The sequence below is a fragment of the Hyperoodon ampullatus genome (assembly GCF_949752795.1).
Source record: "Hyperoodon ampullatus genome assembly, chromosome: 19".
NCBI classification, from domain to species: domain Eukaryota; kingdom Metazoa; phylum Chordata; class Mammalia; order Artiodactyla; family Ziphiidae; genus Hyperoodon; species Hyperoodon ampullatus.
Window position 1 is genome coordinate 46,235,900 of NC_136932.1, and position 22,226 is coordinate 46,258,125.

Below are 22,226 nucleotides of genomic sequence, written 5' to 3' on the forward strand. Positions count from 1 at the left end.
AAGACTTCCAAACGATGAGTACACCGTAAAAACAAACATCTTTCTCAAAACCCCTCAAAGGTACTTGTGGAACCTCCTCTGGTTCCAAGTTCCCGGACTGTAGGAAGTCCATCTGGGCTCTTGAAGGGCCAGGGACAAAAGGCTAGGTGCAGGCAAAGCTCTAAAGCAGAACTGAGGGTGATCTGGTGGCGACATCTGCTCCCAGCCCTGCTGAGGGGAGGGTGGCTGCCGCTCATCTGCTGTCCAGCTTCTCATCCTGTCCAGCTCCCCCAGCCCCATCCTCAGTTGTGGGATAGGACTCCACCCACTCTCCCCCAAGGCAGCCAGCACCAGAGCCCCAGGAGGAGCATCTAGAGAGGGATCTCGTTGGCTTCCTGGACGGAGCCCTGGGAGGATTTTCACAAAGTACAGGATTTCAGACACAGACTGCTAGAGTTTGAGCTTTGAGGAGGCGGGCTGGGGCCAGCTTCTCTTGTGAAGCCCCAGAGGAACAGGGTTGCCTCACCCATACCCCTGCAAGCCCCCTTTTCCTCCGGGGCTTCTCAGCCCTCCTCGAGCTGGAGGCTAAACCTCCCGCCTCCTGGAGGCGGGGCCAGCCTTCTGAGCAGGATAAAACTCCACGCTGAGGGGAGCGGTGTGGGCACAGCCTTGGCATGGCCATCGGGCTCCTAACTGTGCCGGCCCCATGGCCAGCCCAGTGGACGCGTCCCCTGCAGGTGATCTGGTGGGGAAAGGGTGGGCAGGGCAAGGATGTGGGGAAGGTATGATGGGGAAGGTTAAAGAGGGGTGGGGAGTAGGGGCTTCAGGGTCTGTTGGCTTTGATGCTGCAGTGGAGGCTCTTGCAAGGAGTCCTGACTTGAACCCCGTCCTGGCCTGCAGGCCATGCCAGTGGGTTGGGTCCCCACCGGAGAAAGAGGACTACCTTCAGCAGAGGACAGCTGCTGGAGTTGGAGCGGGTGTTTGCGGCACGGCCTTACCCCGACATCGGCACCCGTGAGCACCTGGCCCGGGTCACCTGCCTTCCTGAGGCCAAGATACAGGTGAGCTGTGACCTCCTCACCCCTCCTCAGGGTCGGGGTGCTCTCACACAGCGGATTTCTGAGCTTGACTCACAGTCCCTTCTCTCTGGATATCCTGCCTCCAGGTTCTGTTTTCCCTGTACCTGGGGGGAGGGGATGCTGGCACCAGAGAGACGCCTTCTTTCCTTACCAGGTGTGGTTCCAGAACCGCAGAGCCAAGAGAATCAAGAATAGGAAGCCAGGAGGCCTAAGTCCCAGGCCCGAGCCTCCCCAGAGATCCCTTTCTCTTCCGGACACCATCCAGCAGTCCTGGGAGCCCCGCACCCTTAGCCAGCCTCCACCCTCCAACAGCACAGCTCAGTGTGCCTCTGTGTGTCGGCATGCCTCCTGTCCAGCTCCTGGCTTGGGTTCAGGGCAGGGCTGGGTAGGGGCTAAAGCTACAGCCCCGTGGGGACCAGCTGGGGCTTCCGGGGTCCACATCTCTTCAGAGCGAGCTACTCCCCAGACCTCACTGGGCAGCCTGTCTGACCTCATCTATGCCTCGGCCATTGTCACCAACCTGGACCACTCCTAATCTAGGTCTAGAACTTGCAAGTCCCTTCCTCTGGCTCCCGCAGCCCATCCTGCTCCTTAAGACTGAACACACCAGAGGTGGATCCCCTGCCTTCTCCTTTTACACCAGGGGCTTCTCTTATGGGAAGAAAGTTTAGCTCAGGGATCCCTCTCTTCCGCTGTCCTCCAGGCCAGCCTAGATGCGGGTGCTATGGAGTGACAAGGGCCTGGCTTCTGCTACCCAGCACCCTGCCCCTCCAGGGACACCTGCCCATCATCTCGGCAGGAGGTACCTGACAGAGGGATGAGGTAGGAGCCCATGTTTCCCACTTCTCCTGCCAGGCCTGGTCCCCAGTTCTTCTCATCCCAGCTGACAACACGTCCTCCCTCTAAAGGAGAATGGGCAGCTGCCCCTCACCCAAGGGCCCTTCAGGCCATTACCTAACTGACTGTCAAGTGAGCTAGGAGAGTGCTTAGCCTAATTTTAGACTGCAGGGATCAATCCTTTTACAGTTCAGGGCCCCCTCTCCTGTCCTCCTGCCACCTGGACGAATTAATCAGAACCATGGATCTGAAGAGGGAGTGATATTAAAGTAATAAAGTAGAAATAGGAACGCAGGGCTTACGTTGACTTAATTTTCACAAATATCAGATTGGCTGCCCTCTGACCTGGGGCTGCAGAGACAACCTGACAGATTCAGGATGGGGTGGGTGTGGTGCATGTGGCAGCATTGGGTTTTGATATCACTGTCATCTGTAATACCAACTAATCTCCAAATAAAACCCAAACTCTGTACCTTAATCTGGATTGTTGTGTGCTGCAAATGAATTGGGACGACGGCGGCGGGGGAGCGGCGTTTGCTTTTGAAATTTATCTCCATCACCTAATTCCTAAATAGGGCCAGGTTCCCCCCAGATTCTGGGTGGGAGGTATTACCCAGGCTTCTGCTGGGATTGGTTAGAGGGAGAGTTAATCGAAGGGCTTAGGGCTCTGGCTGACAGACCCTGGCGGGATGGGAGCCTCAGCTGCATCCCCTGCTCCTGGTCCCACTTGTTCCAGGATACTCCAGCTGCCTCCACTTCTGGAGCTGCTGTGCCTCAGAAAGAAAATCTTGGAATCTGCCGTTGGTCTGTGCTGGATTCAAATCCTGACTGCTATGTAGTCTTGGAATTCTGCAAAAGTCTATGAACCCGAAAAATGGGGATGATAATATTCATCTCCTCTCTGTTTTGGGAACGAGAAGCAATAATGTAGGTGAAGGGCTTCACGTGGTGCGTGGCACGTTGTAAAAGCTCTCAATGCACGCCAATTCCAGCTCACTCTCCCTACGGCGGGCCATGAGAAACTGGGAAGGTCCCAGACTTCTTGCTCCTCTGGCCTCCTGCCAAGGACTTCCCTTTCTCCCTGGGAAGCCCTGGACCCAGACTGTGCTGGAGAAAGCATGGTATAGTGAGACAGAGGGAGTGGCTGGGGCTGAGAGCAGAGTTCCCTTCTCTGGGATGAGAACTAGAGGACAGGTCACCTGATTCCTATTTCTCATTCTGCTCTTGCAGATGGAGGCCACCTGCACCATGGCCATTTCCTCAGCAGGCACTAAGGCTTTGACTGCTTTAGTCCCAGAAGCCAGCCCATAAAGGAGCTCTAAATTACTCAATGCCACAGAAACCTATTAGCTTGTGAGTAGGGGGCTGGGATCAGGTAAGGATGCCATCCCAAGAAAGAGGACTGTGTGGGGAATTGACTCCAATGGCATCCTGAGAAGATGCCCTGGTCAGAAGCTATTTAAGAAGCCCTGTTCCACGGGAATTCCCTGGCGGTCCAGTGGTTAGGACTTGGCACTTTCACTGCTGTAGGCCCAGGTTCGATCCCTGGTCGGGGAACTAAGGTCCCACAAACTGCTTGGCAAAAAAAAAAAAAAAAAAGAAGAAGGCCTGCTCTTTATCTAAAATTTGGAAGTCTTCCAACCTGAATCCAGGTACATGGAGGCTGTGAAAACTTGAGGATATGTTGGCACCCCAGCCCACGGAGTTTAGCAGAGGTAAGTACAGCCATGACTCTCCACAAAGCTTCAGTGTAAGCTTTTTTTTTTCTCTCATGTTTCAGGGTTGTATAACAACTTATTTTGCACAATAATATCTTTGTATAATAATTTTTATTTTAAAATGTATTTATTACTATAATCTACTTAATCATCTTACAGCTGATTTTTAAGTTGAATCCGATATAGAATTTTTTTTTTTTTGGCCGCACCACTCAGCTTGCAAGATATTAGTTCCCCAACCAGGGATTGAACCCAGTCCCACGGAGCAACAAGTCCTAATCATGATGTCTCCATGTTGCCTGTGAAGTGAAGGCTCATGTCTGCCCAGTTCAACGCCTCTCACCCTTCTCACCCTGGAGTTGATAAATTACCAAATTTCATCTTTCCCCCCCCTTTTTTTTTTGGGCTGCACCACGTGGTTTGCAAGATCTTAGTTCCCCAACCAGGGATCAAACCCATGCTCCCTGCAATGGAAATGCAGAGTCCTAACCACTGGACTGCCAGGGAATTCCCTCCAATATAGAATTTTATTATTAGACATAACTCTGAGATGAACACTGGCATGTATTACAAACATCACTTACAGATATTGATAAATCACTTTTTTGTGTGGGTGGCTTTTATTTTTATTTATTTTTTAGGGGGATCCTATTGAACTTTATTTATTTGGTTTTGGTGCTTTAAAATTTTTTTTAAATTTTATACTGGAATATAGTTGATTTACAGTGTTGTGTTAGTTTCAGGTGTAGAGCAAAGTGATTCAGTTATACATATAGATATATCTATTCTTTTTCAGATTATTTTCCATTATAGGTTATTACAAGATATTGAGTATAGTTCCCTGTGGTACACAGTAAGTCCTTGTTGATTTATCTATTTTATATATAGAAGTGTGTATATGTTAATCCCAACCTCCTAATTTATCCCTCCCCCAACTCTTTCCCCCTTGGTAACCATAAGTTTGTTTTCTAAGTCTGGGAATCTGTTTCTGTTCTGTAAATAAATTCATTTGTATCATTTTTTTAGATTCCACATATAAGTGATATTATATCTTTCTCTAACTTACTTCCCCCAGTATGATAATCTCTAGGTCCATCCATGTTGATGCAAATGGCATTATTTCATTCTTTTTTATGGCTGAGATAAATTGCTTTCTAAAAGCGTTGTTGGTATGCTTTTTTTAGATACTTATTTTTTATTTTTTTTAAAATAAATTGATTTATTATTTATTTATTTATTTTTGGCTGCCTTGGGTCTTCGTTGCTACCCGCAGGCCCTCTCTAGCTGCGGCGAGCAGGGGCCACTCCTCGCCGCGGTGCGCAGGCCTCTCACTGTGGTGTCCTGTTGCCGAGCACGGGCTCCAGGCATGCGGGCTCAGTAGTTGTGGCGCGTGGGCGTAGCCGCTCCGTGGCATGTGGGATCCCCTGGGACCAGGCCCCGAACCCGTGTCCCCCGCACTGGCAGGCAGACTCCCAACCACTGTGCCAGCAGGGAAGTCCCTACATATTTTTCAAATACCTCTTTTTGCTGATCCCTGATGTAGATCATCGGAACTCTCCAGGTATCTTTAGGTCAGTGTGTGAAATGTTTTCTCTAAGAAGAGTTGAAATGGAGGATGGTTCTATATTACTGACTAAAGTCAAAGAGCAAAGTGATGATCAGTTTAATCCCCGTCTGTCTTATGGCACATGAGTTGTCAGGCTCGCTAACACCAAAGCTTAATAGTGACCCCACAAAAGTATAGGCAGTATTGTCCACTCTTTCCTCGAGCACCCTAAGTATGAAGTAAAAGAAAGGAGAGAGAATATAGAAAATTAGGAACTGCATCAGACACAATGAATACTTCAACTTCAGACTCCTGAAGGTCAAGAAGAGAAAAAAAGAGCTAACAATTATTAAGCACATGGTGAGGAGTTCCCACTCCATGTTAGTACTTCATACGTACTTTCATTTGACCAATTTTCTAACTTTAGGAAGAGACTGAATAGTGTTAAGTGTGGAGAATGGTGACATGACAGCCAAGAGCCAGGGGTTCGTCTTGGCTCTAATAAGCTCTGTGGCCTTGGACAGGCCAGGTGATCCTCCTGAATATCAGTGTCTTTGTGAATTGCTTGGTTGGGAAAATTAATCGAAGTTTTTGTGGCATTTGAAAATTCTGTGGTTCTCTGTTGTTTATTTATATTTTTGGCTGTGTGGGATCTTTGTTGCTATGCGCCGGCTTTCTCTAGTTGCGGCGAGCAGGGGCTACCCTTTGTTGTGGTGCACAGGCTTATTGCGGTGGTTTCTCTTGTTGCAGAGCACGGGCTCTAAGCACATGGGCTTCAGTAGTTGCAGCACGTGGGCTCAGTAGTTGTGGTACACAGGCTTAGTTACTCTGTGGCATGCGGGATTTTCCCAGACCAGGGCTTGAACCCGTGTCCCCTGCATTGGCAGGGCAGATTCCTAACCACTGCGCCATCAGGGAAGTCCCTGGTTCTCTGTTCTGATTTATATGTTTTCAGGATAAAATCTGTGTATTTTTTCCCTCATTTTTCTTACTGTTCTCGGCCCCAATACCCCAGAGATATTCATTGTCAAAGGTGGAGAATGGAATAGACCAAAGCAAATAACTCAAATAGATTTTTTAAGCACATAGCATAGATACTGAAGGTTAAAGCTCTTTCCATTTGCAAGACCCAGTCACTTGAGAAGGGATGATGTCTACAAGAATTCTAAAAATCTGGCTTGGCTTTGCTTATCAGGAGCAATGAGTGACTCGGTGAAGCTTTTTAACTCAATCTTAAAACAGTCTGGGTTGCTAGAAACACTGTAAAACGCCACCTGCATTTTTTCTCTCAGTTGATATTTCTTCCAATCAACAACAGAAATCCTAAGATTTCTCAACAAAGTTATCTGAGGTGTAACAGAAGGGCCTAAGCCCTCCGTCTCATGCAGAATATTGCCCTGAGAGGCTGACTTGCTGTAATTCAAGAAATTGGCAATATTGTAGAGGAAACATCTACTGAGCCAATGAGTGTATAATTTCTAAGAACAGAATAGTGTCCTGGGGGAAAAGAAGACCATGGGAGCTCATACACTGAACAAACGGAAAGACAGAGTCCACCATTAGGAGCAGACCCTGACCAGTTCTCACGACTATGGACATCTTTGGGCTTTTGTGTTGTCGTGAGATTTGAAATAAGAATACACTGGATACAATAAATATTTATTGGATAAATAATAATGGTGCTATAATTTCTAAATGTCTTATACAGATTCTATCAATACACCACTAATCTAAGTTCTTAGAAGTTTAACATTACATAGAGACTTCAGGACAACCTAGGAGTCTTTGGCTCCATTTAACAGAGGAAGGACCGAAGTAGATCATTTGACCGCTCTCAGCCTCAGTTTTGCCTCTGGAAAAGGGGCCTAAAACCACTTCCTTTTCCAACCTCCAGGATTGTTGTGAAGACAAAAAGCAATCATGTAAAACAATTAGTCAACTGTGAACTTCTACATACTATTGTTTTGCATTTACCCAAACATGTTTAAGAATCCACATAAAATAACCCACATTAGGCTTACGTATAACAATATATACACACATATATATTATAAAGTGTATAATTATACATATAGTTAAATCTGAAAATAGTCCCCTGTCCACCAAGAATGTCTCCCTTTATTAGTTGACACAATTCACAGTAGGCATACTCTCCCCACAAATACAAACAAGCACAAGGGGTTTTGCAATTAAAAGCAAACATACTGTTTTGCCATCTGAACTGTTTTCATTTTTGGAAGCAGAGCAAAGGGTGATAGGAAGGTGGGAGGTTTAAGGAGGGCTCGTGAGTGGTGGAGACGGGCAGAAGCATATAGAAAATCTGAGCAAGGCAAGCACAAGGAAGAAGATGAAGACAGAAGCTAAGATTCCAAAAACGTAGCTGCCTTGCTTCTGATTCCACCATCCTGTACCACCCGGCTTTCTCTTATTTGATGTCCTCTAATTGGTTCCTCTTCCAGCACAAACTGAAGAAAGGGAATCCCTTCTGCTTTCTTGGAGGCTTCTGATCTAAATTACAGGTCTGCATCAAGATGTGTGGAGCAAGGATGACCACTGATTTCTGCACCTGGGCAAGTTCAAGGCAGTACGGTCTACTTCTGGAAAGGCCTGGATTCTCTTTACTTCCAATGGAAGAAAAAAAACCCAGCCCCAGCAATGCCCAGAATGGACTGTAGAAGGCAGATGGGCACCGGGTTCAGGCAAATGTACAGACAGACCAGTTCTTTCCAGGTGTTGTCTGAGTCTCCTCTACTGCCCACTCTGTAAATTGACAGAGGATGGGGCTCCCTGCAGGAACAGCAGGTGGTCTTGGCTCGGCCCTCTGACTAACCGGAGCTGAGTACAAAGAGCCTGATGGGTTGACTGAAAATCAGTGATTGGCAGCTGGGAGCCTGGAGTCTCCAGACTTTGATGATGAAGCACGGTTACAGCTCTCCCAGCTCACCTTCCATCACCCGCACCATGATGTACAGCTCAGCCAGACCCACCACAGAGGCCACGATCAATGCTGCCAGTACCTGCTGGGAAGTGGGAGAACCAGGCTTAGGGGATGCAGGCCAGCTTCCAGCTCTGCAGCCTCTAGCACCTAATAAGGATGGAGAGGACCTCAACCCAGCCCGTAAGTTGGGGGGAAGGGAAGAAAAGAGGATCTGGATTCTCTTGAGGTTATTACCTACCCCTATAACTGTTGGATAGATCTAATGTCCCCCTTGTTTATCACATAAATACCTAACCTGTTCAAGGCATTTTCACATACGTCCTCCCTTTCCCACTAACACTCCCACCTGGGGCACCCTGCCCTGACCAGTACCTACTCACCGAGGTCATTTCTGTGAAGATATACTGGCTTCCAAGGTAAGTGCAGACGAAGGTAGCTGCCACCGTGACAATGAAGTTAAAGATGGTGATGACCAGAGCCTTCACTGACCTCACTTTGGGGAGGAGCCCAGGGAAGAAACCATTAGGTCAGCATCCTCCAAGAGGCCCTTTTATCTCATGGCTGCCTCCCCCCTCAGCTGGGTTTCCCTCCAACAGCAAGCCTGAATAGCTCAGGCTTAAACCCAGAGCACTGGAGTGGGAAGGAGGGCCATGACTGACCGGTCCCAGGGAGAGGCTTTAGCAGCCTGATTTCCTAGTACCTCACCTTGCTTTCCCAGGTCACTGAGGGTTCCACCATGCCTTGAATCCTGGGAAAAAGCAAAAGCAAAGGATTTCAGAATGGAAGCAGCTCAGAGACAGCCCAGCAAGTATTCATTTGTCAGCGTGGGCTCAGCCCTCTTTAGTACCCAACACATTAGTTCTGCCTTCTCCATGGATTTTGTCTGGGACCAGTTGGATTCTTCTCTGGACCACAGGTCAAGCATTTCAGAGAAGAGACATAGGTTCCCAGTCCCCATGCACCCCTCTCCTGCTCCGGGGCAGGAGCATACAGAGAACAGGACGGAGCCCTGTCAGAAGAACGGCTCCAGGCTCATCCCCACCCTCTACAACCTTTAAAACTCAGTCACCATCTGAGCCCAGAGTCTCAGTAAATGAGTTGGGAATTGTATTTGGCTTGTACGCAGCACAGAGCTTCTACGGTCCCTTAATAGTATACAAACCAAGTTTCCATGTTGCTTCTTTCATTTGTACCTCTTCCCAGAGCAGGGCCCTGCTTTCAGGGGCTACACAGTCCATGTATTGAAGAGCGGGCCCTTACCTGACAGGTGACGTTGCGGGTGATCCGCTTATATTCCTCATTGGCCAGCTGTATCTTAATCTTCTCCAGACGGGCAACTAGCTCTGGGTTCTGAGGCAGAAAAATCAAATGAGAAGAATGGTATTCCCAGCTTGCTAGAAAGCACGTCACAATCACTAGTTTCAGGGGACAAAGTACTAAGAAGACCCACGTACCAGTTCTGCCTCCAGTGCTTTGGAAACTTTTTTTTTTTTTTTTAAATTTCAGTTTTCCAAGCTGTCAGACTAGGAGGACAATATCTGGTTCCCTCACCCCAGCAATCAAGGATTTAAAAGACAAATTTTTGAGCCCAAATGTTGGTTCATAAATTTGGATGTATCATGAGTAAACCCAACTCAACCAACACCCACTCTCACAAATATATCCCTTACATACCCGAGGAGGCTTCACAACCTCTGGGAGATAGATTTCACTGCCTTCTAGGAGCTCATGAAGGTATAGTTTGGAACCTAGGAAGAAGAGATTTCCACCAACATAATGATGCATAGAGCTGAGGTTGAAGGATTAACATCAGAGAAGGGTCTAGCTCTTCAGTTCTTTCTACCAAAATAAAACATGGCCATGCCTATACCAATTCATCTCCAGGATCATTTTCAACTGGGAAGAAACTAGGACAATCCCACATAAGTATCTCCTAGTGCTACATACTGACTTTAATTGTTGGCTCTCTATTACCCTACCAATGTCACAGCCAATAACATGTAAGCCATTTATATTTGCCTTTAAGTTAGGTAATTTCTGTGGCCACAACAGAACTTGCCCTAAATAGGTTTAAGGCGTAGTGGTGGCAAATACTCACAGGACACTGTACTAGATGATCTCTAAGGTCCTTTTTAGTTTCAATAATTGAAGAATCTACCCTTCACACTTCTGGGTAGGCTGTTAATTCCGGCAAAAGACCTTACATGTCAGTTAGTCCTACTGCCCCCCTTTACATGTTCAGGGAACTGAGGCCCAAGGAAGAGAAATGACTTCTCCAAGAAGAGTTAATAGCAGAGTTAGGACTAGAACTCAGATGCTACTCCCAGTTCAGATCTTTCAACACACTTTTCCATCATCCTATACCTAAAAACAAAAACAAACAAAAAAATCCCATTAGGGAATTCCCTGGTGGTCCAGTGGTTAGGACTCCGCACTTTCACTGCTGAGGGCCCGGGTTCAATCCCTGGTTGGGGAGCTAAGATCCCACAAGCTGAGCGGCGCAGCCAAAACAAAACAAAACAAACAAAAAACCCATCAGATTTGGCACTCTTGCTAAGAAATCCAGATTCCCAAACAGGGCAAGCTCACTATGCTGTTTTTTAGTGTGGCTTAAAAGAAAGAAACTGAACCTGTGCAGTGGTATTGGGTTAGAACTTGGACTTCCTCAAGGGTCAGGTGGGCCTCAGTGGGCCTGGAAGTAAAGAGGAGACTCAGGAGAACAGAAACTGCACAAGTAAATTTTGTCATCCACGAAGAATTCCCATGGAAGTTATGAAGGGAGTGGGTTCCCCAGGGTTTATGAGGTGACTCTTGGGTTGGCCAGATGATCATTCCATGGGTGAAGGAGAGTGATGGATTTGAAATCCAGTCCCCCTAAAACTGAGTTCCCTTGCTGAGTTTATAATTAATCTCTCTATCCAAAACTTTATTCCCTTTCTTGTCCCCCTCTAACCTCAATCCTTTGCTAACAATACTAATGAACCAGAGTCAGATGACTAAAACTGCTATTGCTGATAACATCTCTAATGTACTAAAAGTGCTGTTATAGATATCATCATTAACCTGCAAACTCAGGTTGTTTCTCCAGGGCAAGGTAAGCTAACAGACGCCGGAGCCATGGACCACTTGGCCTGAGAATCCTAAATCAGAGACATCCTGACTCGCAAAACGACAATTAGGAAATGTCACATGACAGTGATTATTCCCAGCCTCTTTGTTCTTCTCCCTTAAACGAAAACCCCTTAACTGAAAGACCAAGCTGAAATGGATCTGAGGCTTGTCTCCCACTCCCTTGCTTGGCACCCTGCACTGAACACTGTACTTTCCTTCACCACAACCCTGCCTCAGTAGATTGGCTTTGCTGGGAGTAACGCAAGCCGCGAGTTTGGTTCCGCAACAGATACATCCCTCATAAAAATGCTAGAGGTAGGAAAAAAGACCTCAGGAGAGACTAAACTCTGGGAAAAAGGAGGCGACTCTGGACTGGAGACTGGGGCTCACCCCTTTCTCTCAGGTACTGATGCAGGTCCCGGATCAGGCGGAAAGGAACCAGGCGAGCGGGGCCAGCCGGGCAATCGCCGCCCTTGTGCTTCTTCCCTAGCACGGCCTCAAGCTCTGCCCGCAGCTTCCCGGGCAGCTGCTCTGGCTCCAGCTCCCCGCCGGGGGCCAAAGCACGTACAAGTCGCTCGCCTGCTAACAAGCAAGACGCCATGACTAGCCGACTTTAAGGTCAGGTGACCCCGGGCCGGGACTTCCGTCCGCCTGTGCCGGAAGGAGCGCGAAGCTCGCGGGGCGGGGCAGAGGGCCAAGGGGGCGGGGAAGCGGCGCGGGGCAGTGTGGGGCGGGGGCGGAACGCCGCCCGGCGGCGGGTCGGGCCCTGTGTCAGCAGCCCAGCGGGTACTCGGGCGGGACATGGCGGGCTGTGTGGCCCGGCGGGCCCTGACCGTGGGCAGTCGCTGGTGGCCCCGGTCGCTGACCGGGGCCCGAGGGCCGAGGCCGCTCTGTGCGGCGGGTGGAGCTGGGACCTTCCCACCAGTGGCGACCACGACGACGCGGAGGCACCTCTCGTCCCGGTGAGGGACGAAGCACGGGGGCCGAGCCCGGAGCCCAGGAAGCGTGTCCCGGACCAGAGGGGAGGCCAGGGAACCCGGCCGGCTGGGGGTGATTGGAGTTCGACCCGGGAGAGGGTTCCGCCCGGGAGCCGACTGCGCTGCCCGCGACGCGTGCCAGGAGCGGACAAGGGAGCGCGGCCCAGAGCCCTGGGTTGTGCAGGGCTGGCTCTGAGGGGGAACTAGTAACCCTCCCGGAGCGAATCTTACTTCCCCGAATGCGGGAATCCGAGCGCCGCTGTTAGTGGGCAGCCCTTTAAGTCCTAGGGCTTTCCCCCAGCCCGTGACTGGGCCAAGGCCTCCCACAGAAAGATGCTAGAAGTGGGAAACAGGACTCGAATCTGCGCCCTGCGTTGGTCCCAGGTTTCAATGTGACCTTGGGGACACACTTTCTCTTTATGTGACTTGGGGAAGAGGGTATGAGGCCATGGGGATGGTGTGAGCATGTCTCTAGGGATGGGCCAGGCAGATCAAATTGGGGCGGGTGAATCAAGTGGCAGGAAGCATAAAGTTCACATCTCCAAAATAGTAAGAAAACAGTGCTTTGAAGGACCCCTAGAAAGAGCAGCCCTGTCCGGAGAGACCACTGTAAGAGCTGACCTTTTAGTGGGTGAGATTAGACGCGGACACTGGGGAGAGATGATAGCTATTTCCAATTTAAGGCTCCTGTGAAAACTGATTAAATCTGAACAAAAACTAGATTGAGAGAATAATACTAGGTGTAGTGCAGGGGTGAGGACTGCAGTTTAGAGGGGGAGATGGACATGGAATTATAACACAAAATAAGTATTTTTTGAGCACCGTTTATACACTAGGCTTTGAGAGGGAGCACAGGCTAATCAGACACAGGCATTGCTCCCAAAGAACTTGCCGTCTCTAACGGAGATAAGAGAGGGACACAACTGAAATGCAAGGTGGAAAGGGCAGTTAAAATGCTGAGGGAGTTCAGGAGGGTGGGTCAGGGAAGGAATGGAGGCAAGGGATACAATTAAGCAGGGTCTGAGGGCATGATATGAGGAATGCTGAGAGTCAAGAGAGAAGAAAGTGATCTGGGAGCAGTCAGATCTTATGCAGGCCTCTGTGGCTGGCCTCAAAGGAGGAAAGGCAGAATCTCTGTAGAGTGGTGGCTTCGCAGGACTCTTACCTGCTTCAGCTGGCCCCACTGCTGCTCCCCTTTTCTGCTGTCATTGCCCTGGCCCTCAGTATCCTAGTAGCTTTTACTGATGGATTAGTACCCTTCACTTAGCTGTTCAGTTGCTTGTTCTTTTCCTTCCTAATCAGAAACCGACCAGAGGGCAAAGTTTTGGAGACAGTTGGTGTGTTTGAGGTGCCAAAACAGAACGGAAAATATGAGACTGGGCAGGTGAGTGCTGGGCTGCGTCATCTTTCATTGTCACTGTGTGCTCTGCTTCTGAAAGGGTCAGATTTGGTCACAGGCCTGAAAGTTATGGTTTTCTGCCTTGGTGTTTGGTGCCGGAACAGAATCAAGTGTTTTTTGTTTTTTGTTTTTTGTTTTTTTTTTTAAGACGGGTTTTCTGTTCTCCTGGATTTGAATACATTTCATGCGTAATTGGGTTCTGTTTCCAAGTTAGTGTGGACAGAGATGGTTTGGACTGTATTGAGGAGAGAGTCCTGTTGCTGAAGAGTCATCTAACATAGTGGCTGGTAGGAAGCCAGTGGAGGGAGCTTTCAGAAAAGCAAACCTGCTTTCTGATGCTTTGTCATAGTTGAACTGATTGCAGTGAAGTAAGCTCTGGGTGTGAGGCTCTTTTTCTGTGTCACCTTTGTGCCAGATCCACTGAGATAGACTTAGGCTCCTTGTAGGTAAGGAGGACTTTTTGCTTGTTCAACTTTTTTTTTTCCGTATGCCTACAGTGTACTAAGCTTTATGCATTGGTGTTAAATCAGAAAGGAATGCCTTCATGGAGTTGACAGTCTAGAAGGGAATTACAATATGCAAACGGTCAACGGCTGTACAGTGTGCTAACTGGAGGGGAGGTGAGGGAAGGCTTCCTAGAGGCCTCAGCTATGGCCTAAAGGATGAGTAGGGGCTTCCCTGGTGGCGCAGTGGTTAAGAATCTGCCTGCCAATGCAGGGGACACGGGTTTGAGCCCTCGTCCAGGAAGATCCCACATGCCGCAGAGCAACTAAGCCCGTGCGCCACAACTACTGATCCTGCGCTCTAGAGCCCGTGAGCCACAACTACTGAGCCTGCGCTGTAGAGCCCGTGCTCCACAACAAGAGAAGCCACCGCAACGAGAAGCCCACGCACCGCAACGAAGAGTAGCCCCCAAAGCCTGTGCACAGCAACAAAGACCCAATGCAGCCAAAAATAAATAAATTAAAAAAAAAAAGGATAAGTAGAAGTCAGCCAGGTAAAGAGGCAGTAAGCATGTTCCAGAGTTGGTCTGGGTGGATCACAGAGTTCAAGGGAAAGAGTAGCAAGACCTTGTGCTGGAGTTGCCACCACCTGTGCCACTTAGTGGTCGGGGCCCCACCTGGATGGACCTGCTGGGCTGCAGACTGACTGAGGCCTCTCTTTTCTCCCAGCTTTTCCTTCACAGTGTTTTTGGCTACCGAGGTGTTGTCCTGTTTCCCTGGCAGGCCAGACTGTATGACCGGGATGTGGCTTCTGTAGCTCCAGAAAAGTAAGTTTCCCTATCATTGTGCCTCACAGTATCCTCAGGAGGAGGCCTGACTCATGGCAGACATACATAATTGGGGTCCCAGCACTGAAGGCAGCATCCTTCTGGGCCTTAGGAGCGGTCCCAGAACACTCCCTTGGCACTAATACCCATGGAGACAAAAGTGCTAAGTGCCAGGGACAGTCTTAAGCTAGGGGGTCCCTTTAGGTCTCCCCAAGATGCTCTCCCAAGTCATTCTCAATTTGCATTATAAGTACCCCAGAGGGCATCTGGGGGACTAGGCTTCTTGATTTCTTGATGTTCAGTTAGAATCTTTCCCTTAATCTCTAATCATCACGAGAGTATATTAAAAAAGAAAAGGCCCAGCTCCATTAAATGATCACAGACAGCCCCTGGGATGTGAGAAGAGTGGGGTGCTCTGGGCTCCAGGGACTAAGGCAGCAGTTTGATTTTCTCAGCTTGGCCCTTTTCTTCTAAGAGGCATCCAGAGAGTAAGACAAATAATGACTCTACACCACACTCTGTTGCTTGCCCCTGACTGAGGAATGCTGGGCCAGGGTGTGCTGCACAGCTACCCAGCTGGTGCTAAGCTCCTTCAGCTCGGGCACCGGTCTGTTTAGGTGAGGGGTGGTAGGGAGCTGGGGCAGGCACTGCTTCCGTTTCTCTGGGGTTGATCTTGGGCTTCTTCTCCTGCCCCATAGAGCAGAGAACCCTGCCGGCCACGGCTCGAAGGAGGTGAAAGGCAAAACTCACACTTACTATCAGGTGCTGATTGATGCCCGAGACTGTCCACATATAGTAAGTAAGCAAGATGGTTGCGCCTGGGGTTCCCTTCCATGGGAAAGCCCCGAACCGTGATGGGGACTACGAAGGAGAGGGGTCAGACAGGCCCAGATCAGCACTGGGCCCTAAGTCCTCAGGACTGGATAGTGACCGAGAAAATCTCTGACTCGCTTCTTGCCTTAGTCTCAGAGATCTCAGACAGAAGCTGTGACTTTCTTGGCTAACCATGATGACAGCCGGGCCCTCTATGCCATCCCAGGTGAGTAAGGAGCATCTGAGTGGTGCCTGTCGATGAGGGGGGTCTGGTGCATCTCAGGGAGAGGATTCTGAGGCCTTTCTGCTGTCTAATCTGCTGGGAGGGAGTACAGATGCTGAGAGCAGTGGTGCCAGGGTCGTCCCACCCTGCCATAAGGCCAGGAATTGTGTTTCTTTTCAGCCCCATTCCTCCCCCCACCCCCCCGCCTCTGTGAGTTTCACTGTCTCTTTGTCTCTGTCTCTCTGCCAGGCCTGGATTATGTCAGCCATGAAGACATCCTCCCCTACACCTCCACTGATCAGGTTCCCATCCAGCACGAGCTCTTTGAAAGATTTCTTCTATATGACCAGACAAAAGGTAACCTCTATCATAGAGGGAAGGTGGAGTGGGAGGGCCCTTTCTTCAAAGAGAATATCCCAGAAGCAATTTCAAAGCTCTATTTCTACAATCTTATTTAATCTCCCATTAGACTTGTCACGTAGACGGCTATTATCTCCTCCTCACAGATATGGAAACAGGCTCAGGGATGATGAGAAGGGACTCAAGGTTGCTAGGTAGTGGGTAGTAGCAGAGTGAGGTCTGAAAACCAGGGCTCCTAAGTCCCAGTCCACTGCTCTTCCTCTGGCGTCACGTACCTCCTCAGGCCTTATTCTTGGTAGGCAGTTCTGTGCGTTCTCCCAGCCTGTGCTTTTGCTCATGTTTGGGTGTCTTGTTTACCTGGGCCACCACTGGGAAGGGTTTTCTAGGAGGAGCGGTTGGGCAGGGTGTAACGCCCTGGATGCTGGCCTGGACTAACCAGTCGATCTCTTGCCCCAGCACCCCCTTTTGCAGCTCGGGAGACGCTACGGGCCTGGCAAGAGAAGAATCACCCCTGGCTGGAGCTCTCCGACGTCCACCGGGAAACAACCGAGAACATCCGTGTCACCGTCATCCCCTTCTACATGGGCATGAGGGTATGTGCCCAGCCTGGGACCTCCCCTCAGGGCTAGGCCCCCAGGTTCTGTGTGGTGTCCCCAGTGACTGCTGGTGTGGGTTCCAAATTTAAACCATGTGCCTGTGGTTCTGCTTTCAAGTGCTGCATGTATTGATTGGGGTTGAGCAGCCTCTTGGCAACAGCTGACACCAAGACCTAGAGCAAGGAAACTCAGATCCCAGGAAGGAGGCCTCCTGGCTGACTCTTCCTTCTCTTCTGGCTCAAAGGGAGCCATGTCTGTGAAGAATATACACATACTTGCTTAAATCAATGTAGGCTCATCTTCCCACTTTTTATGCATTTATTGAGCTATTTCTTGCTTGGCCGTAAGCTAGGTCCTGGGGATACAAATATAAATGAGAGCCTGTGCCCTGCCTTTCAGGAGCTCATGGTGGTGGCGGGAGGCCAACATACAGCATTCCAAGTATTGAAATAAGGTTGGGATATGGAAAGGCCGAGGAGGAGGACAGCAGCTTGGACCAGCAGTAATGTGGGGGAAGACAGGGAGGGTGGTGAGAAAGGGAAGAGCCCCAGGGCTGGTTTTTGTTGGCATCCAGCTCTGTTTGTGATCTTGATAGGATGAAGAGGAAGGGCGCCAGGGATGGACCCAAGGGAGGCTGCCTCCCTCTGGGCTTGTTCGCCATAGTTGAGACATCATCAACCCACAGATACCTGTGGCTTTGCTCTGTCTTTGCAACGTACCTGGAATACATCCACTCCCTTGGAGAGATGTTGATTGGAATAGACTTGTTCCTGCCCTCTGGGCCTGAAATTCTTTGTGTTTTTTCCCCCAGGAAGCCCAGAATTCCCACGTCTACTGGGTGAGTGTCTCCCTCGGGAGGAGGGGAGCTCAGGAGGTGTACCTGGGGGCGCAGGTTGGGAGGTGGGCAGGTTTACCTCTGGGGGCGGGAGGTGAGATGGTGCAGTGCCGGTGTCGGTCTTTGTTGCCCTTTGCTCTCCTAGAATTCCAAGGGAGCTGGCCCAGGGTCTATTCCTTCTCAGATGTGAACTCTCTCCCCTACCCCCGCAGTGGCGTTACTGCATCCGCTTGGAGAACCTCGACAGTGACGTAGTACAGCTCCGGGAGCGACACTGGAGGATATTCAGTCTATCCGGCACCTTGGAGACAGTGCGGGGCCGAGGGGTGGTGGGCAGGGTGAGCATCTTTGGGCCAATAATGCTCAGTTTCTAGTCCTGCCCAGCAGGCCTAGGAGCTTAGTGCATGGTTTCCTCCTTCTCTTTGGTTAGGGACAGAGGCTCAGTGTGTGAAAGCTTAGGGCTGTTTGGGGTGAGAAACCTCACCCGTGAGATCGGTTTTCTTTTTTTTTTCTTTTTTTTTTTTTTTTTTTGCGTTACGCAGGCCTCTCACTGTTGTGGCCTCTCCCGTTGCGGAGCACAGGCTCCGGACGCGCAGGCTCAGCGGCCATGGTTCACGGGCCCAGCCGCTCCGTGGCATATGGGATCTTCCCGGACCGGGGCACGAACCCATGTCCCCTGCATCGGCAGGCGGACTCTCAACCACTGCGCCACCAGGGAAGCCCGAGATCGGTTTTCTTATAATGCATTTCACAGATGAAGAGACTGAGACTGAGACTGTTGTTTAACTAGCCCATGGTCCTGTAGCTAGTAGAGGCAGGGCCTGGGTTTGAATCCAAGTGAGTCTGCCATCAAAGCTTGTGGTTGCCAGCCTTTTTAAAAATCTATTGGGATGCCCTTGGGTGGGGCATGGACCTGCCACCACTCCCGGTCGTCCTTCCTCTGCCTCTTTACACGTGTTCATCCTCTGCTAGTCCTTGAAGGGATGTGATTTTGCAATTCCTGCGTTACCCTACCCAGTCTCCTGAGAAATAAAGTCATGAGAGAGGACCACATTCAACAGGCATTTATCCATGTTAGCAGGGAGTTGGGGAAGCAGCATGGGATAGAAAGAACAGGGCTTTGGAGTTAGTCTGTTTTCAAATGCCCACTGTGTTGTTTATTTACTGCATAACTTTGGGCAAGTTAACGAAAATCTCCGTGTCTTAGGATCACACCTATTACCTTATGATTACCAGCAGACTTAAGTTAGCAGAAGTTTGCTGAGCACAATGTGGCTCCTGGCACTTAGGTACTTTGCCATTCAGCCTGAGATTATCTTTCCCAGGGTCAGAATAAAAGGCCCAGGTCAATGGCTGTGCTGTGGAAGGTGCTGGTCGGCCGTTATGATGGGAGGCATGAGGGGGCAACCAGCCTGGACTGGCAGTCAGCATGTGGCCCCGGGGTACAGGGAGCTTGTCTGGCCTGACCTATTTTGCCTGAACCCTCACAGGAACCAGTGTTATCCAAGGAGCAGCCCGCATTCCAGTACAGCAGCCACGTCTCCCTGCAAGCTTCCAGTGGGCACATGTGGTGAGTAAGCACATGCTGGGGCAGGGGCAGCTCAAGTCCACGGACACTGCGGGTCAGAAAAAGTGAGAGCTTATAGCTTGCAGTTAACTCTGGACCAAGTGAAGTCCTGAGGTGGAGCCTTATCCGCTGTTCATTGCTGTGTGGGTCTTGTCTGATTTATGACTGTTTTCCAGTTCCCTGTGATTTTGTGGAATGAGGACTTAGGTCAAAGAGGTCTGGTGACTTTGATGCTGCACTGAGTTGCCCATGTAGTCGGGTTTTTTCCCTGGTGTTTCACTCCTTAACCTGAAAGTATAGTTGGGTAGCTTATGCAGGGTGCATCTAAGGGCCAGACTCAGGAGAGCTTCATTTCTTCTTCTCACGTAGGGCCAGGATAGGCTCTTGGGTCTCTGATCAGTGTTGTCCTGGCATGAGCCAGGCAGAAGAGAGCCCAGGCCTGTCTTATCCTGCCTCATTCTGGTGCTGAGGACATAGGGCTCTCCAGGTTTCAGCCCTCACTCCCTCTAAACCAGTTTCTCTCACAGGGGCACATTCCGCTTCGAGAGGCCTGATGGTTCCCACTTCGATGTCCGGATCCCTCCCTTCTCCCTTGAAAGCAATAAAGATGAGAAGACACCACCTTCAGGCCTTCACTGGTAGGCCAGCTGAGGCCCTAAGCACCCAGGCTCAGACCCCAAAGAACAGCTCACATCCCACAATTGCTGCAGAACTCTGTCATGGGCCACAGTGGGTCTCTTAATTGTTTGCACCTTTGGATTGTGGGGTTCTTACTTTGGCGGGTGGAGTATAACTGTTTTCTCCAGAAGACCCACGTAGGACTCCTCCAAGGGTGGCCTTCCCTGTAAGCCCTGCCTACGCTGTGTTCCAGTAAACCTTTCCATCAGGAACTCTCTGTGTTCAGCTGCCATAGGTCTGGAGGAGTTTCCTAGCCTGTCACACAAGCTGCTTAGAATGTGAGGTTTGGTCAATTAACCAGTGCACGCTTGGCCCCCCCTTGCCATTTCTGCCCCCAGGGTCTCAGGGGCCCTTGGTTGCTGTCCTTACTGCCCTTCCAGGAAGCTGCCCCTTCAACTAGAGTATCTGTCTCCTTCCTGAGGCTGGGGGTTGGCCGATGTCTCCCAGGTCACTCAGCCAGTGAGGTGGGGGCTGGACTGGACTCTTGTTCTCTTTACCCTCTGCCAAGTGCAGAGCGGGAGGCCAGCGTCAGGATCAAAGAAGTGGCTCGGCTCTTCGTGCCGGCCAACTATTGGCATTTCTGGCCTCCGTGGGCCTGGGGGAGAAGTGAGGCAAGCCTGTCAGGTTTTCCGGAGCAATGGGCTTGCCAGCACAGGTCTGTCAAGCCTCCAGATCGCAACTGCAGAAACTCAGCTGAGGAGTGTTAGGTATGGACAGTGACGAAGCCAGTCTAGTTTCTGAGCTCCTCACAGATCTCCAAGAGCCAGAGATAAAATGTGCTGCATTTTTGCCCTGATTCTTAGGATTCCTGCTCCCCCACTACTGTAGTGATTGTTACAGAGGTCGTTTTCTTGAATTAATATTAAATTTCAGTTCCAACCCTTATTAGTGTTGTCCTTAATCCTCCACCAGGGGGAGCCTGGGTTGCAGGGCAACTGAGTGCAATGGGGCATAGGACCCAGTGACAACATAAGGTCAGGTGGTGAACAGAAATACAATTATGATGTCCACAGCAGCGAGCTGACCAAGCTATACTCACTGTAAGCACAGCTCTGTACCACTGCAGTGTAACACAGTTTTATTAGAAACTAGTGTTTTTTTTCCCATCACCTACGCTGAGCAACGAAGAATTGTAGTTACATGATAAAGGAGAAGTTCTCATGTCAGGACGTGTGCCATCCTTTAAGCAGAACTTGGTCAGGTAACAGAGTGATTAGGACCTAATCCTGGTCCGTGTAGTTAACAGCAGGCTTCCAGTTTTCTCAGAAACTGACAAGAAGGTTTGACCTTCATCCACACTTTTTGTTTACATTCCCCTGGGCTGCTCAGAGTTGAAAAATTCACACAGCCAAGAGCTGCTTTCTCAGTGGGGCTGGGAAACTCAAAGAAAGTACCCCAAACCCTTACACCACAGTCTGATTTTAAAAGCTAAGATTACTTCAGTGAGTTCAATGTTAGTATTCAATATTTAAAGACCAAAGAGATATTTTCAGTTGGACGACATAAGTGCCCAGAGTCCCAGAAAGACTACTCGCCACTGAGACAGCTGAGGATCTGAACGTCAAAGCAGTAAAGAGAGGCTACGGGGGCTGGGGAGGTCAAAGGACAAGCATTAAAATGCCTCAGTAGGGAGCTGGGACTTTGAGTATTAAAGGGCTTCAGGAAGGCAGCTGAGGAAACAGACCAGGGGCCTCAAGCAGAAGCATTCCAGTCGCTGTGGGAAAGCCACAAAGCCAAAGCCAGAATCCGGTCAAAGAAATGGATTTGTTTTCATCTTGTTACTCCAGTGAAGGCTGGAAGAACCGTTTGTAGCTGATCACCAAGGTGCCTCACCTGGAAGTCTATACATTCAAGACTGCGACAAGTGAAAAGCGCTTGATTAAAGTCACCTTTCCCCTGCACCACCATGTCATTTCAGGTCCTTGTGAGTCTCTGCTAACCCTGGCCTGGCATTTGCCCATAGGCTCATGGGGTCAGCCGTGAAGAGCCACCTAGCTGTAGTAAGAGTAGTCAAGAGACATGAACTTGATAAGCTATGTCCCTTCCTGACTGAGTGGGTACTGCTAAGTGCTATGCTGCTTTGTTAGGCTGGCTGAACAGCTCCCTCACTGGCGGCATTCTTTTGGAAAAGAATTCGGATAAGCAGCCTCCTAAGGGCCAAGCCAAACAGAAGTGAATGAATACCAAAGCCCTGAAGAAGAACCTGCACCCTTGCCCAAGAGCCAGTGCTTGCATCTCCACAGCCAAGTACCCAACAAGAAAAATGAAGAACCTTTCAAGGCTCTTAGGCTACTCACATT

General features: G+C 49.8%; 3 protein-coding genes across 4 annotated transcripts; 2 read left to right on the plus strand and 1 right to left on the minus strand.

Annotated features, from left to right (window-relative positions):
* Window positions 1-685: 685 nt before the first annotated feature.
* On the plus strand, window positions 686-1,593 carry SEBOX (SEBOX homeobox; the record flags this gene model as incomplete). The annotated part of the gene is made up of 3 exons (XM_079725782.1): window positions 686-716; window positions 880-1,040; window positions 1,213-1,593. The coding sequence occupies 3 exons, from the start codon at window positions 686-688 to the stop codon at window positions 1,591-1,593; spliced, it is 573 nt and encodes a 190-aa protein (XP_079581908.1).
* Window positions 1,594-8,083: 6,490 nt separating this feature from the next.
* VMA12 (vacuolar ATPase assembly factor VMA12) lies at window positions 8,084-11,809 on the minus strand (the record flags this gene model as incomplete). The annotated part of the gene is made up of 6 exons (XM_079726198.1): window positions 8,084-8,179; window positions 8,478-8,590; window positions 8,803-8,845; window positions 9,358-9,447; window positions 9,772-9,845; window positions 11,599-11,809. The coding sequence occupies 6 exons, from the start codon at window positions 11,807-11,809 to the stop codon at window positions 8,084-8,086; spliced, it is 627 nt and encodes a 208-aa protein (XP_079582324.1).
* A 200-nt stretch (window positions 11,810-12,009) lies between these two features.
* POLDIP2 (DNA polymerase delta interacting protein 2) lies at window positions 12,010-20,811 on the plus strand (the record flags this gene model as incomplete). 2 transcript variants are annotated; one of them, XM_079724780.1, is made up of 11 exons in its annotated part: window positions 12,010-12,170; window positions 13,488-13,569; window positions 14,757-14,854; window positions 15,553-15,649; window positions 15,818-15,893; window positions 16,140-16,247; window positions 16,707-16,843; window positions 17,658-17,684; window positions 17,894-18,019; window positions 19,172-19,251; window positions 19,776-20,811. In XM_079724780.1, 11 exons carry the CDS (start codon window positions 12,010-12,012, stop codon window positions 19,888-19,890), a joined length of 1,107 nt encoding a protein of 368 aa, XP_079580906.1. In that variant the 3' UTR covers window positions 19,891-20,811. The 2 variants fall into 2 exon arrangements, with proteins under 2 accessions (XP_079580906.1, XP_079580907.1); XM_079724781.1 differs by having other exon boundaries at window positions 14,811-14,854.
* Window positions 20,812-22,226: the final 1,415 nt, after the last annotated feature.